Source organism: Symphalangus syndactylus, chromosome 14 (genome assembly GCF_028878055.3).
Source record: "Symphalangus syndactylus isolate Jambi chromosome 14, NHGRI_mSymSyn1-v2.1_pri, whole genome shotgun sequence".
In the NCBI taxonomy this organism is placed as follows: Eukaryota; Metazoa; Chordata; class Mammalia; order Primates; family Hylobatidae; genus Symphalangus; species Symphalangus syndactylus.
Window position 1 is genome coordinate 116581620 of NC_072436.2, and position 13679 is coordinate 116595298.

Consider the following 13679-nt stretch of genomic DNA (forward strand, 5'->3'; position numbering starts at 1 on the left):
TCTGTGACTTAATGGTTTTGTAACCTGCGTTTATCTTCCAGACTTGAAGAAAGCCGTCCAACTTGTTATAAAACCGGGAAGGGAAAAGGCATGCCGAGCAAGCAGTGGCCATGCAAGGTCAAACGTGCACACGTGTGCCATCAGGGGTTCCGGGTCCCTGGGCCCCCCCGCCTGCCGGCTCTCAAGCCACTTTCCTGGTGTGTCTTCCAGGCATGGGCATCCAGTGGCGAGAACTCCTGAGTCCCGTCAACGTGGACGACGACTTCTGCTTCGGGCAGGTGCTGGGGATGCTGCTGCTGGACTCTGTGCTCTATGGCCTGGTGACCTGGTACATGGAGGCCGTCTTCCCAGGGCAGTTCGGCGTGCCTCAGCCCTGGTACTTCTTCATCATGGTGAGTTCTGATGCCTGCTCTCGAGCCGCCGCCTCTGTGAGTGCAGAGGTGTCCCCAGTACCTGCTCAGGGACCCCTCCGAGTCCCCAGCATGCAGCGCCTGTGTGGGGCTGGCACAGAGAACCCTGCCCTGTGCACAGGGAGTGGCGTGTCCCCGAGGGCCCTTGGGATTGGTTCAGAGAGAGAGAAAGACCCTCCATGCCCGAGAGAAATCCTTCCGCTCCAGAGCCTGAGACAGAGGGGTGCAGAGAACAGGCTGCTCTGGCCCCCTCTCTGCAATACCCATGCACGCAGCCTCTGCTGCCCACCTGCCTCCTCAATCCTGCCTCCTTTCTTGTAAAAAGTATCTTACTGGGTTTTCTGCCTACAATATCTAGCTTCTTATAAAAGTGTTCACATTCGGCCAGGCGCGGTGGCTCACGCCTGTAATCCCAGCACTTTGGGAGGCCAAGGTGGGCGGATCATGAGGTCAGGAGATCAAGACCATCCTGGCTAACAAGGTGAAACCCCATCTCCACTAAAAATAAAAAATAAAAAAAAATTAGCCGGGCATGGTTGCGGGTGCCTGTAGTCCCAGCTACTCGGGAGGCTGAGGCAGGAGAATGGCATGAACCTAGGAGGCGGAGCTTGCAGTGAGCCGAGATTGCACCATTGCACTCCAGCCTGGGCAACAGAGCAAGAGTCTGTCTCAAAAAAAAAGAAAAAAAGAAAAAAAAAGTTCGGATTCCTGGAATCTATAGTTCAGTCCAACTGGTGAGATGAACACTGTTGACATTTGGTATGTCCTTTGCTGAGTTTCCTTCTCTACACTTACTGTCATAGAGCACACATGGATGGACATATAGCATAGTTTCATAAAAATGTGATTGGAGGCCGGGTGTGGTGGCTCACCCCTGTAATCCTAGCACTTTGGTAGGCCAAGACGAGTGGATCACCTGAGGTCAGAAGTTTGAGACCAGCCTGACCAACATGGTGAAACCCTGTTTCTACTAAAGAAATACAAAAAAAAATTAGCTGGGTGTGGTGGCAGACGCCTCTAATCCCAGCTCCTCGGGAGGCTGAGGCAGGGAGAATTGCTTGAACCCGGGAGACGGAGGTTGCAGTGAGCTGAGACTGTGCCATTGCACTCTAACCTGGGCGACAGAGCGAGACTCCATCTCAAAAAAAAAAAAAAAAAAAAAAAAATGGGATCGGGGTGGACACAGTCACTCATCCTTGTAATCCCAGCACTTTGGGAGGATGAGGTGGAAGGATGACTTGAGGCCAGGGGTTAGAGACCAGCCTGGGCAACATAGTGAAACCCCATCTCTACAAAATAAATAAAGAATTAAAAAAATTAGCCAGGCGGCACATGCCTGTGGTCCCAGCTACTTGAGAGGTTGAGACAGAAGAATCACTTGCGCCCAGGAGGTTGAGGCTGCAGTGAGGCATATTCACACCACCACACTCCAACTTTGGTGAAAAAATGAGACCCTGTCTCAAAAAAAAAAAAAAAAAAGAATCATATTGTAAAAAATGCTTAAAAGTTGCTTTCCTTAACCTAACAGTACAACTCAGATACCTTAAATACATATATGTGTTTGTCTATTTATAAATATAGTTTTAAACTATTATCTAAACATATTGATAAATGTTGTTATACTTATAAATATATTTCTATCTAAGTATTACCTTTTTAAGAATCACTGCTGAGACCAGCTTGGTCGGGGAGACCTTAACCCAGCGGCACTAGAGGAATTAAAGACACGCACACAGCGGCCAGCCAAGATGCATTGTGATTTTAAAATAACTTTATGGCTGGGCGCGATGGCTCACGCCTATAATCCCAGCACTTTGGGAGGCCGAGGCGGGTGGATCACGAGGTCATGAGATCAAGACCATCCTGGCTAACATGGTGAAACCCCGTCTCTACTAAAAATACAAAAAATTATCTGGGCGTGGTGGCGGGCGCCTGTAGTCCCAGCTACTCAGGAGGCTGAGGCAGGAGAATGGCGTGAACCCGGGAGGCGGAGCTTGCTGTGAGCCGAGATCGCGCCACTGCACTCCAGCCTGGGCGACAGAGCAAGACTCCGTCTCAAAAAAAATAAAATAAAATAAAATAAAATAACTTTACATATGAGAGCCATGTCCCTGAGAACCAGTGGAGTGCAGTGTGTGTCAGACGCCGTTCCGGGTGCTGGAAGTGCACTGGGCATGGAGCTGCGGGTGAACGAGTCCCCGCCCCACAGCTGCCCCGGTGCTGATCCTGCCAAGGCACTGCTTCCACCTTCCCTGGTGCTCTGCCCACACCACTGGGTCGACTGCATCCATGTAGGCACCAGGCTGTCCTCGAGGGCAGTGTGTGAGGTGTGTGGCTGTGTTCTTACCCCATGCACTGAGCTATTTCTGTGATGGCCACAGAGAAGATGGGAAGAGGCTTCCTTGTAGTAGAGGGAGGCATGGCACCTTCGGCTTCTCTTGCTTACAGTCATGAGCTCCTGTGGGGCTTAAGCAAAGAAACAGCCGGGTGGCATGGGGACACAGCTTCCTTTCCATTTTGGCCCCAACATCCCTCTGGACTGGAGCATTAGATAACTTCTCTCTGTATGAAATTTCATAGCTGACAAACTCCCTTTCCCCTGTATCGGATCTGAGTTCATCTTCACAAGCCTGTATGTAACCGTTACACCCACTTAGCAGGTTAGGAAACTGAGGCTTAGAGCCTTCACAGGGATGAAACAAGCCGGGGCGCTCTGGGGCTGTCCCTGAGCAGCGCCTTCTCCACAGCAGTGCGTCGAAGGCCTGGGACAGAGACTGCGTGGCTGTGTGCGTCTAGTGTGTCTGCTGGTTGTTGCTTTGCTCGTCACAAACAAAACAAACTGACAGCTGTCTGCTTCCCTCCCAGCCCTCCTATTGGTGTGGGAAGCCAAGGGCGGTTGCAGGGAAGGAGGAAGAAGACAGTGACCCTGAGAAAGCGCTCAGAAACGAGTACTTTGAAGCCGAGCCAGAGGACCTGGTGGCGGGGATCAAGATCAAGCACCTGTCCAAGGTGCCGCCTCCTGTGGGGACAGGGAGGGCCGGGGCTGCCAGGACCATGGGGAAGACTTACCAGCATGGCGGTGAGACCGCATGGCCTGCCAGGTGCTCCCTCTGAGCCTTGCTGCCTCCTGCCCTGAAGGAGGGCAGGAACCCTCCGCTGTGTTCCCCAGGGCACAGACCACATCTCCAGCTTCTCAGGAAATGCCAGACTCAGCCATCCAGCAGTGCCTCGGCCTCATGGGCCTCCCAGGGTTGCAGAGACACTGAGGGTGTCTGGGACGTGTTGGGGCTAGGGGAGACCGGAGGTGGGCAGCCAGGAGCAGCATCTGCCGGAAGCCTCCCTCCCCTCTGCACACTGATGGTGACGCTAGGCTTGGTTCCTTCTGAGACGGTTGGGCAGGGGAGCAGGAGAGGCCTTGGCCGTGGGCCTCGGGGCTGTGGGTAGCCCAGGGCAGCCTCTGCCTTCCCTGCAGGTGTTCAGGGTGGGGAATAAGGACAGGGCGGCCGTCAGAGACCTGAACCTGAATCTGTACGAGGGGCAGATCACCGTCCTGCTGGGCCACAATGGCGCCGGGAAGACCACCACCCTTTCTATGCTCACAGGTGAGGGCCGGAAGGCCTCACGTCCCCTGCCACCAGCAGGCCCCCCTGTAACATCATCTCAGCGCCAGCCCCACCTCACTCCCTCGATGGGGCTTTCAGGCCTTCCCCAACCACAGCGGCAAGAGATGCACCTCAGCCCTGCAGGCCCAGGGGGACATGCAGGGACTGCCCTCCTCACCGCCTCTGTCCGGGACATGCCGGGGGACCCCCAGGGACCCCTGCCCTCCTCGCCGCCTCTGTCCGTGAATGCCCAAGCTTGACGGGGTCAGTAAAAACAGAAGCCACGCAGGAGCAGCTCAACCCTGTGCTAATCCTGTCACTAAACCCCTCTCTGAGAGCTCTCCCCTGTGCACCACACCCGCCGCTGGCATTTCACTCTGTCTTCCCCAAGCACCAAAGTGTCCGGCAGTGGCACAGGCTGGGACACGGGGCAGGGGCTGAATGTGGTGACTCCTCTGTGTGCGTGCCATGGGTTTCTCCTCCCTGACCAGCTGTGCGTCCCGGTGGCAGGGCTGTTTCCATGCCGCTTCTTTTTCCCACTGGCCCAGCCGAAGCCCACCCCGGTGGGAGTGGGGTTCCGGGCCCTCTCATGGGCAGGGTCCTCAGAGGAAATTAGGGGAGACAGACAGGGGTTGGGGGTCATTACCCCGCGTGCTGATGAGCAGGATCTTCATGCTGAATGTGGGGTCTCCTGCTGGGCCCCAGGTCTCTTTCCCCCCACCAGTGGACGGGCATACATCAGCGGGTATGAAATTTCCCAGGACATGGTTCAGATCCGGAAGAGCCTGGGCCTGTGCCCGCAGCACGACATCCTGTTTGACAACTTGACAGTCGCAGAGCACCTTTATTTCTATGCCCAGGTGAGTTGGGGGCCAGGGGTGTGCGGGGGTGTTTCTACTGATGTGCTTGAGTTTCCGGGGCCGTCTTCTGAGGAGCTAAACTGGAGGAAGGGAGCCAGGAGGGCAGGAGCCAGGGTTCTGAGTCCAGCTACGTCAAGGAGAGGTTCCTTTCACCAGAAACTCGCTGGCCATTGTCAGCCTCCCGCCAGGAGCCCTGCATCTCCCTGCGTCCCCTGTCGTTGCAGCTGAAGGGCCTGTCACGCCAGAAGTGCCCTGAAGAAGTCAAGCAGATGCTGCACATCATCGGCCTGGAGGACAAGTGGAACTCACGGAGCCGCTTCCTGAGCGGGGGCATGAGGCGCAAGCTCTCCATCGGCATCGCCCTCATCGCAGGCTCCAAGGTGCGGCGGTGGGACTGGAGGCAGTGGGCTCCCCTCCTGCTCGACCTGGGCTGGCCCTTCCACCATGGCCCAGACACCTTGGTCCTTGACGCCCCAGACAAGGCCATCACCGTCCTTGGAGGACTCGAGCCCGCTCCGCAAACCCCTTGATGGGGCCTACCGCAAGGCCAGCCTGGGCCTGGGGTGTGGCTCTACCAGCGTCACGAGGCTGTGTCTCTCCCTCCAGGTGCTGATACTGGACGAGCCCACCTCAGGCATGGACGCCATCTCCAGGAGGGCCATCTGGGACCTTCTTCAGCGGCAGAAAAGTGACCGCACCATCGTGCTGACCACCCACTTCATGGATGAGGCTGACCTGCTGGGAGACCGCATCGCCATCATGGCCAAGGGGGAGCTGCAGTGCTGCGGGTCCTCGCTGTTCCTCAAGCAGAAATATGGTGAGCGGTGGGGCCAGCCCGCGACAGGGTCGATGTCCTCGCTGCTGTGCTGAGGGAATGGCTGCTACCTTCATGAAGGGCCCTGAGATCAGGCAGGGGTGGCCTTTTCTAGACCTCCTGTCTGTTGCCTCTGGGTGGAGAGCCCAACCAGGCAGGGGGGCTTGTGAGAGGGAAGAGGCAGGAAATGGAGCCGAAAGTCTCATTTGGTTAGGATGTGGTTCAGCCATGACCAGAAGAACAGAGGCCAAGCCCAGTGCCACTAGGAGCAGCACTGCCCTTGGAGAGGCCAACACACGCACCAACATGGCAGCTCCCACATGAGAGCAGCTCACAGCATGGCCAGGGCCAGCAGGGGCTGACAGGATCTGGGCCCAGACCTCTGACTGTGCTGTGCAACTACGGCTTCCCTCTCAAGGTCACCTCCTGGTCCAGCACGATCTGGGTGTGCCAGTGTCCCCCACATTGCAGCAGGGGGTGGAGCAAAGACATAGGAGCCCCCCTCCCCTCAGGACACCCCCCAAGTGCACGTCCCATGTCTGCCCCCTAGGGACTGAGTGGCAACCCAGTGTGGTCAGCAGCAGGCTGGAGGGGATGGTCTTTGTCCTGGGCAGCCACATGCTCGGCCAAGATACCAGGGTTTTGTTACCAAGAGGGAGGAGAACAGGCCTTAGGAGATAAGGAACCATCCGCCACGGCCTTTGAGAGTTTCACTGGCCACTTCCTGCCCCACTGCCCAGTTGGCAGAGCCATTGTTCTTCCTGGGCCTGGCATCTTTGTCTCTAAAGAGGACATGGGGCCAGGGTGGTGGCTCACCGCCTGTAATCCCAGCACTTTGGGAGGCTAAGGCAGGCAGATCACTTGAGGTCAGGAGTTCAAGACCAGCCTGGCCAACATGGTAAAACTCTGTATCTACTAAAATACAAAAAATTAGCCAGGTATGGTGGTGCATGCCTGTAGTCCCAGCTACTTGGAGAGGCTGAGGCAGGAGAATAACTACTTGAACCAAGGAGGGAGAAGTTACAGTGAGCCAAGACTGTGCGGCTGCACTCCAGCCTGGGTGACAGAGTGAGACTCTTGTCTCAAAAAAAAAAAAAAGGACATGGAATTCCATCTCCTGCACGGTGACGTTGGGAAAGAGGTGAGATGCATCTCTGATAGTGCCGTGCAGTGTGGTCTTGCAGCCGGTAGCTCTCGCTCCTGCTCCTGCTGACGGTCCCTTCCTAGAACCACTCCATAACCATCAGTGTTAACCCCACAAGACAGAAGCCCTCACACGTGGTCCGTCACTGCTGCAGATATCCTTCCCTGGTGCTTGTACAGTTGAGGGGAGACCCCACCTTCCAGCAGGTGCCCCTGACAGTGCTCAGCACCCTAGATCCCCAGCAGCTCTTCCCCGCAGGAGCGGGAGGCGAGACCCTCGGGACAGCACAGGGAGCTCCAGGACACATTCATTCTGCTTCAGCTGCCCACCTCCGGTTCTCTGGCCTCCTTCCCACCAGCTTGCCTGGTGTGAGCCCTAGAGACCCCGGGGTGGGCATGAAGAGACCTGGGGGATCAGCCAAAGATCTCACACGTGGCCCTGTGTTCCAGGTGCCGGCTATCACATGACGCTGGTGAAGGAGCCGCACTGCAACCCGGAAGACATCTCCCAGCTGGTCCACCACCACGTGCCCAACGCCACGCTGGAGAGCAGCGCTGGGGCCGAGCTGTCTTTCATCCTTCCCAGAGAGAGCACGCACAGGTATGCCTCCCAGGGAGGGCACGCACAGGTATAGATCCAAGATGGGATCCCCATGGGCCATGAGGGCTTGGTGCTCAGAGGCAGCTGCTCTGGCCTGGCCAGTCGGCACTCTTAGACCCTCAGCCTGGGCACCATCAGCCCAGATGAATCTGCTTGGCTGGGTCCTGGGTGCCAGGCCTCCTAGCAAGGAGAAACGTAATTAGGACATGAAAAGGAGAAGCACGTATCTGACTCACCAAAAGGGCGCTCAGTGCTTACGCAGGGCTCACACTCCCCCTTCTGACACCAGGCTCAACACATGCTGCAGCTGCACTCAGAACGAGTCTGTATTTGCACACAGGTGGTGAATTTGGTCTCAGTGTCAGAGCTGGAGATGTTAGCACCTGCTCGTCACTGTCTCATACACATGGCAGAGCCAGCAAGGGGAAGGAAGCCCGTTTTCTATGACAGTATCAGTCTGGATATTATCTGGATAATATCAGTTTGTTGCACTTCTCTCCAGTTTGTTGTTTGATTTTGTCGGATTTTTTTCCATTTTACATTTATTTATTTTATTTTATTTGTTATTTGTTTTGAGATGGAGCCTCACTCTGCTGCCCAGTCCAGAGTGCAGTGGCACAATCTCAGCTCATTGCAACCTCCGCCTCCCAGGTTCAAGCGATTCTCCTGCCTCAGCCTCCCAAGTAGCTGGGATTACAGGCACAAGCCGCCATGACTGAGTAGTTTTGTTGTTGTTGTTGTTGTTGTTTTGTTTTGTTTTGTTTATTTTAGTAGAGAGAGCTTCAGCGTGTTGCTCAGGCTGGTCTCGAACCCCTGAGCTCGGGCAATTCACCCACCTCGGCCTCCCAAAGTGCTAGGATTACACGTGTGTAATCCTGCTGCACCTGGCCTCTTTATTTTTTTAATTTTATTTATTTATCTTTTTATTTTATTTTATTTTATTTTTTTTGAGACAGAGTTTCACTCTGCCGCCCAGGCTGGAGTGCAGTAGTGTAATCTTGGCTCACTGCAGCCTCCACCTCCTGGGTTCAAGTGTTCTCCTGCCTCTGCCTTCCGAGTAGCTGGGACTATAGGCACCTGCCACCACACGTGGCTAATTTTTTATGTTTTTAATAGAGACAGGTTTCACCATGTTGAGTAGACTGGTATCAAACTCCTGACCTCAGGTGATCCGCCCGCCTTGGCGTCCTAAAGTGCTGGGGTTACAGGTGTGAGGCACTGCGCCTGGCTGAGGAGGGTGATGCTTTCGGAACAAATTATCTAGAAAGTCACTGAGAAGTGACTCATCATACTGGGTCTGTTTTTCAGGTTTGAAGGTCTCTTTGCCAAACTGGAGAAGAAGCAGAAAGAGCTGGGCATTGCCAGCTTTGGGGCATCCATCACCACCATGGAGGAAGTCTTCCTTCGGTCAGTAAATGTGCGTTTCCGTCCACCTAGGACTGGGGGGACTTTTTTTTTTGAGATGGAGTTTCGCTCTTGTTGCCCAGGCTGGAGTGCAGTGGTGCGATCTCGGCTCACTGCAACCTCCGCCTCCTGGATTCAAGAAATTTTCCTGCCTCAGCCTCCCGAGTAGCTGGGATTACAGGCATGCACCACCACGCCCGGCTAATTTTGTATTTTCAGTAGAGATGGGTTTTCTCCATGTTGGTCAGGTTGGTCTCAAACTCCCGACCTCAGGTGGTCCTCCTGCCTCGGCCTCCCAAAGTGCTGAGATTACAGGCGTGAGCCACCGTGCTCAGCCGAGGACTTTTAAAAAGTGCAGTGATAAACAGTCACCTCGGTTATGATCTCGAATGCCCACGTGAGGCTGGAGGAACAGCCCAGGGTGGGACAAGGCAGTGGCCGCCGTCAGAGCCCCAAGTACAGATTGTGACTGTCAGCAACACTGGTGTACGTGGGAAACAGCAGCACACGTGAGGGGCCTGCACTGCCTCGGGGTCCCTTCCAGACCCACCATCTAGCACACGGCATCAGAGGCGTGCGCAGCTCTTCTTGTGCTTAGATCATCCTTGGGGGATACGTGTGTCCTTAATGAAGATGGGAACTATCTCATCCAGACCCTCAGAACTGCATGGGGGCTGGGCGTGGTGGCTCACGCCTGTCATCCCAGCACTTTGGGAGGCCGAGGTGGATGATCACTTGAGCTGAGGAGTTTGAGACCAGCCTGGTCAACATGGTGAAATCCCATCACTTTTTTTTTGAGACAGAGTCTCGCTCTGTCTCCCAGGCTGGAGTGCAGTGGTGCAATCTCAGCTCACTGCAACCTCCGCCTCCCAGATTCAAGTGATTCTCCTGCCTCAGCCTCAGTAGCTGGGACTGCAGGTGCACGTCATTACGCCCAGCTAGTTTTTTGTATTTTTAATAGAGATGGGGTTTTGCCATGCTGGTCTGGAACTCCTGACCTCAAGTGACCCACCTGAAGATCTGTGCTGGGATTACAGGCGTGAGCCACCACACCCAGCCACCATCTCTACTAAAACTACAAAAATTAGCCGGGCGTGGTGGCACACACCTGTAATCTCAGCTACTTGGGAGGCTGAGGCAGGAGAATGAATTGAACCTGGGAAGTGGAGGTTGCAGTGAGCTGAGATTGTGCCACTGCACTCCAGCTTGGGGGACAGAGCAAAACCCTGTGTCAAAAGAAAAAGAAAAAAACATGAGATAGGTTTTCCTCCTTGGGGAGCCCACAGCCTAGAGGAGGCGACAGAATAGGTGATCATACGTGCAGGACATGGTGGTGCATGCTCTGGGGACACCTGTCCAGGGCACCATGTGTCCAGGAACAGACCCAGAGAAAAAGGCCAGGCGAGGCAGCGGAGGGAGGGAGGGACTGCCTGCTAACCTGTGTCTCACACAGGACCAAGCACTGACTGACTTTCTGTGAATCCTGCTTCAAGGAAGGAAGGCAGCGTGAACATAGAAAAAGAAACCACGGGCTGGCCTGGAGTTAGCTGGCTCTGAGGGTAGAACCCGGGTTACTCCTGCTGCATCTCAGCAGCTACAGGGGCTCTTGTCTCACAAGGTCTCAGGCCTCTCTGTCCCCATCTCATACTCACCACATGGCCCACCTGTGACTCAGCTCCAGGCCCCACACCTGACCCTGGCCTCTCTGAGCTCCTGGTCTCAAAAGAAAAATAATCAGAAGCTTTTCCCGGTTTGTCTAGGACCTGGGGAGAGCTAGCCAGGCTGGTAGCGCCCACCGGAGCTCAGACCATGGGCAGGAAGGTTTTTAATCAGAGGGAATACTGACGAGATGGCAACACTTGGTGTCTCTGACCAGATCATGAAAGACGAGTGGGACTGGGAGAAGCCAGTGAGGGAGAAGGGCTCTGGCAAGGGCCAGAGGAGCAGGTACCTAGGCCTCATGGCAGCCTGCGCACAGGAGCAAGAAGCAGGCAGACAGGGCTCACACGGGCTCCAAGGGTGGCCTGACGAGGTTGCTAAGCCAGCCAGGGGTGCCTCCTGCCTGCTGCAGCCTCAGTTGTGTTTCCTAATCAGCGGGGAGCTCTAGGAAGGTTTTGTGTGTGTGTGTGTGTGTGTGTGTGTGTGTGTGTGTGTGTGACGTAATTCACATAATATTAAAAAATCAACTCCTCTGCCAGGCGTGGTGGTTCATGCCTGTAATCCCAGCACTTTGAGAGGCCGAGGTGGGTGGATCACTTGAGGTCAGGGGTTCGAGACCAGCCTGGCGAACATGGTGAAACCCTAGCTCTACTAAAAATACAAAAATTAGCTGTGCATGGTGGCCGGAGACACTGATGAGTGAGGGAACGCATAAACAGATGCATGAGCAAGCCAAGGACTGCGGCGACACTGCTCCCCTCAGTGCCGCTAACCACAGTCCCTCCCTCCACCCACCCGGGGAGCTGCGTCCTGACCGTCCCTGTGTGTGTCGGCACAGAGTTGGCAAGCTGGTGGACAGCAGCATGGACATCCAGGCCATCCAGCTCCCTGCCCTGCAGTACCAGCACGAGAGGCGTGCCAGCGACTGGGCTGTGGACAGCAACCTCTGTGGGGCCATGGACCCCTCCGACGGCATTGGAGCCCTCATCGAGGAGGAGCGCACCGCTGTCAAGCTCAACACTGGGGTGAGTGCACAGGTGGGTGGGCAGGCGGCGGGGGAAGGGCGAGCAGCCCCCAAACGCCTCATGTGAGCCGATGCAGAGGAGAGTCTGTGAGGGCGCAAACAGGGTCCGGGAGAGTCAGGGCACCAGGCAGAGGGCGACCCACCACATGGGTCAGCAGGGAGAAGCGTTTGAATGGAGCACCTGGAATTTCTCACGCTCTGCCTCAGGCACAGCACCCAGCTCAGCAGGAGCTTGTCGGGTGCCCAGCTGTGTGCTGATGAGGCTCTCCAGCAGCCAATGACGGGGAGGGGGTTTGCTGCACCCAGTGCACGGATGGGAAACCGAGGCCTGAGCCAAAGTCAGATGTGACAAAGTGACTGAGCCAAAGTCAGATGTGACAAAGTGACAGAGCTCAGTCTGATCCCTGGTCAGCCTGATCTCAAAGCCCTGACGCTCTCTGTCTCGGAGGACCAGGAAGGAAAGAAGCTGGAGAACGAGGCAGTCAGGCTGGTTGGGAGGCTCGGCCATCTGTTTCCTGTGACCTGTGTGGTGGTGTCTCCTTGTGGCAGGGGGAGGGCAGGGGATGGCAGCTGGTCCTCTACTGTCCTGAGACAACGAAACGGTGTCTGGGCCAGGTGTGGTGGCTCATGCCTGTAATCCCAGTACATTGGGAGGCCAAGGCGGGCAGATCACTTGAGGTCAGGAGTTCGAGACCAGCCTAGGCCAACATGACAAACCCTATCTCTACTAAATATACAAAAATTAGTTGGGCATGGTGGTGTGCGCCTGTAATCCCAGCTACTTGGGAGGCTGAGGCAGGAACCCAGGAGGTGGAGGTTGCAGTGAGCTGAGATCACACCACTGCACTCCGCCCCCGGTGACAGAGTGACCCTGTCTCAAAAACATAAAATAAATAGTGTCCGCCTTGCCTCCATGGCCACTGTGAGGCTCCCGGTACCAACGTGCAGGGTCCCCTGGAGACCTGCAGAGTCTGCACAGGCGACCCTGTCATATGGTGCACTGAGCTCCTCCCACGGCCATTTCAACGCTCCGGAAGTCTCCGGTGCAACCTCAGCTCCAGGCCCCCAGGCTGGCGCCACACAGGACAGCACCTCCTGCAGGTGGGTGGGGGTCAGCTGCTGGCCCCTAAGTGGTGCCGGTGTCACCTGCGTCCCCTCTGCCGCAGCTCGCCCTGCACTGCCAGCAGTTCTGGGCCATGTTCCTGAAGAAGGCCGCATACAGCTGGCGCGAGTGGAAAATGGTGGCGGCACAGGTCCTGGTGCCTCTGACCTGCGTCACCCTGGCCCTCCTGGCCATCAACTACTCCTCGGAGCTCTTCGACGACCCCATGCTGAGGCTGACCTTGGGCGAGTACGGCAGAACCGTCGTGCCCTTCTCAGTTCCCGGGACCTCCCAGCTGGGTCAGCAGCTGTCAGAGCATCTGAAAGACGCACTGCAGGCCGAGGGACAGGAGCCCCGCGAGGTGCTCGGTAAGGGGCATCCCGGGAGCGGGACGGGGGAATCGGGGGCCAGTCGTGTGGCCAGGGTTCGCCTTCCTGACTGCAGCAGGGTCGACATCTGGGGAGGATGGTTCTTGGCTGTTCCAAATGTACTGAGGGAAGTTCAGCAGCATCCCTGACCTTGCCCCACCCCATCATGACCATCAAACATACCTGGAAACATTGCGGATGTCCCCTGGGTGGCAGATCACAGCACTGAGTCTGGGGAAGCGCCCTGGGGGTGCCGGAGACACTGTCATCCTGGGGCCAGGCTTTGTCAGGCGTCTCTTTACTGAAGCTGTGTCTTTCAGGATCATTCATGGGCAAAATGCAGAAGCATAGTGACTTCAAGTTACCTTTGCTTTGTGATGCTGCTGGCCACAGTGTGCCTTCGTGTGACAGGGTGTTTTCTTTCAACATCTTAAAACTCACAATTCTTGGCCAGGCACAGTGGCTCACACCTGTCATCCCAGCACTTTGGGAGGCTGAGGCAGGTGGATCACTTGAGGTCAGGAGTTCGAGACCAGCCTGGCCAACATGGCAAAACTCTGTCTCTACTAAACACAAAAATTAGCTAGGCGTGGTGGTGGGTACCTATAATCCCAGCTATTCTCGAGGCTGAGGCAGGAGGATGGCTTGAACCTGGGCGGTGGAGGCTGCAGTGAGCCGAGATCCCACCATTG

At 55.9% G+C, this 13679-nt stretch overlaps 1 protein-coding gene across 2 annotated transcripts in view; it reads left to right on the top strand.

Annotated features, from left to right (window-relative positions):
* The window catches only part of ABCA3 (ATP binding cassette subfamily A member 3), a 62199-nt gene that overhangs the window by 37374 nt on the left and 11146 nt on the right, over positions 1-13679 (top strand). For both annotated transcript variants that reach the window (XM_055242785.2, XM_055242784.2), the window contains exons 11-20: positions 211-392; positions 3276-3419; positions 3883-4012; positions 4718-4872; positions 5097-5252; positions 5479-5689; positions 7280-7430; positions 8739-8837; positions 11332-11518; positions 12684-12987. In XM_055242785.2, the coding sequence (XP_055098760.1) occupies positions 211-392; positions 3276-3419; positions 3883-4012; positions 4718-4872; positions 5097-5252; positions 5479-5689; positions 7280-7430; positions 8739-8837; positions 11332-11518; positions 12684-12987 (1719 nt within the window). The remainder of the gene's footprint in view (positions 1-210; positions 393-3275; positions 3420-3882; positions 4013-4717; positions 4873-5096; positions 5253-5478; positions 5690-7279; positions 7431-8738; positions 8838-11331; positions 11519-12683; positions 12988-13679) is intronic.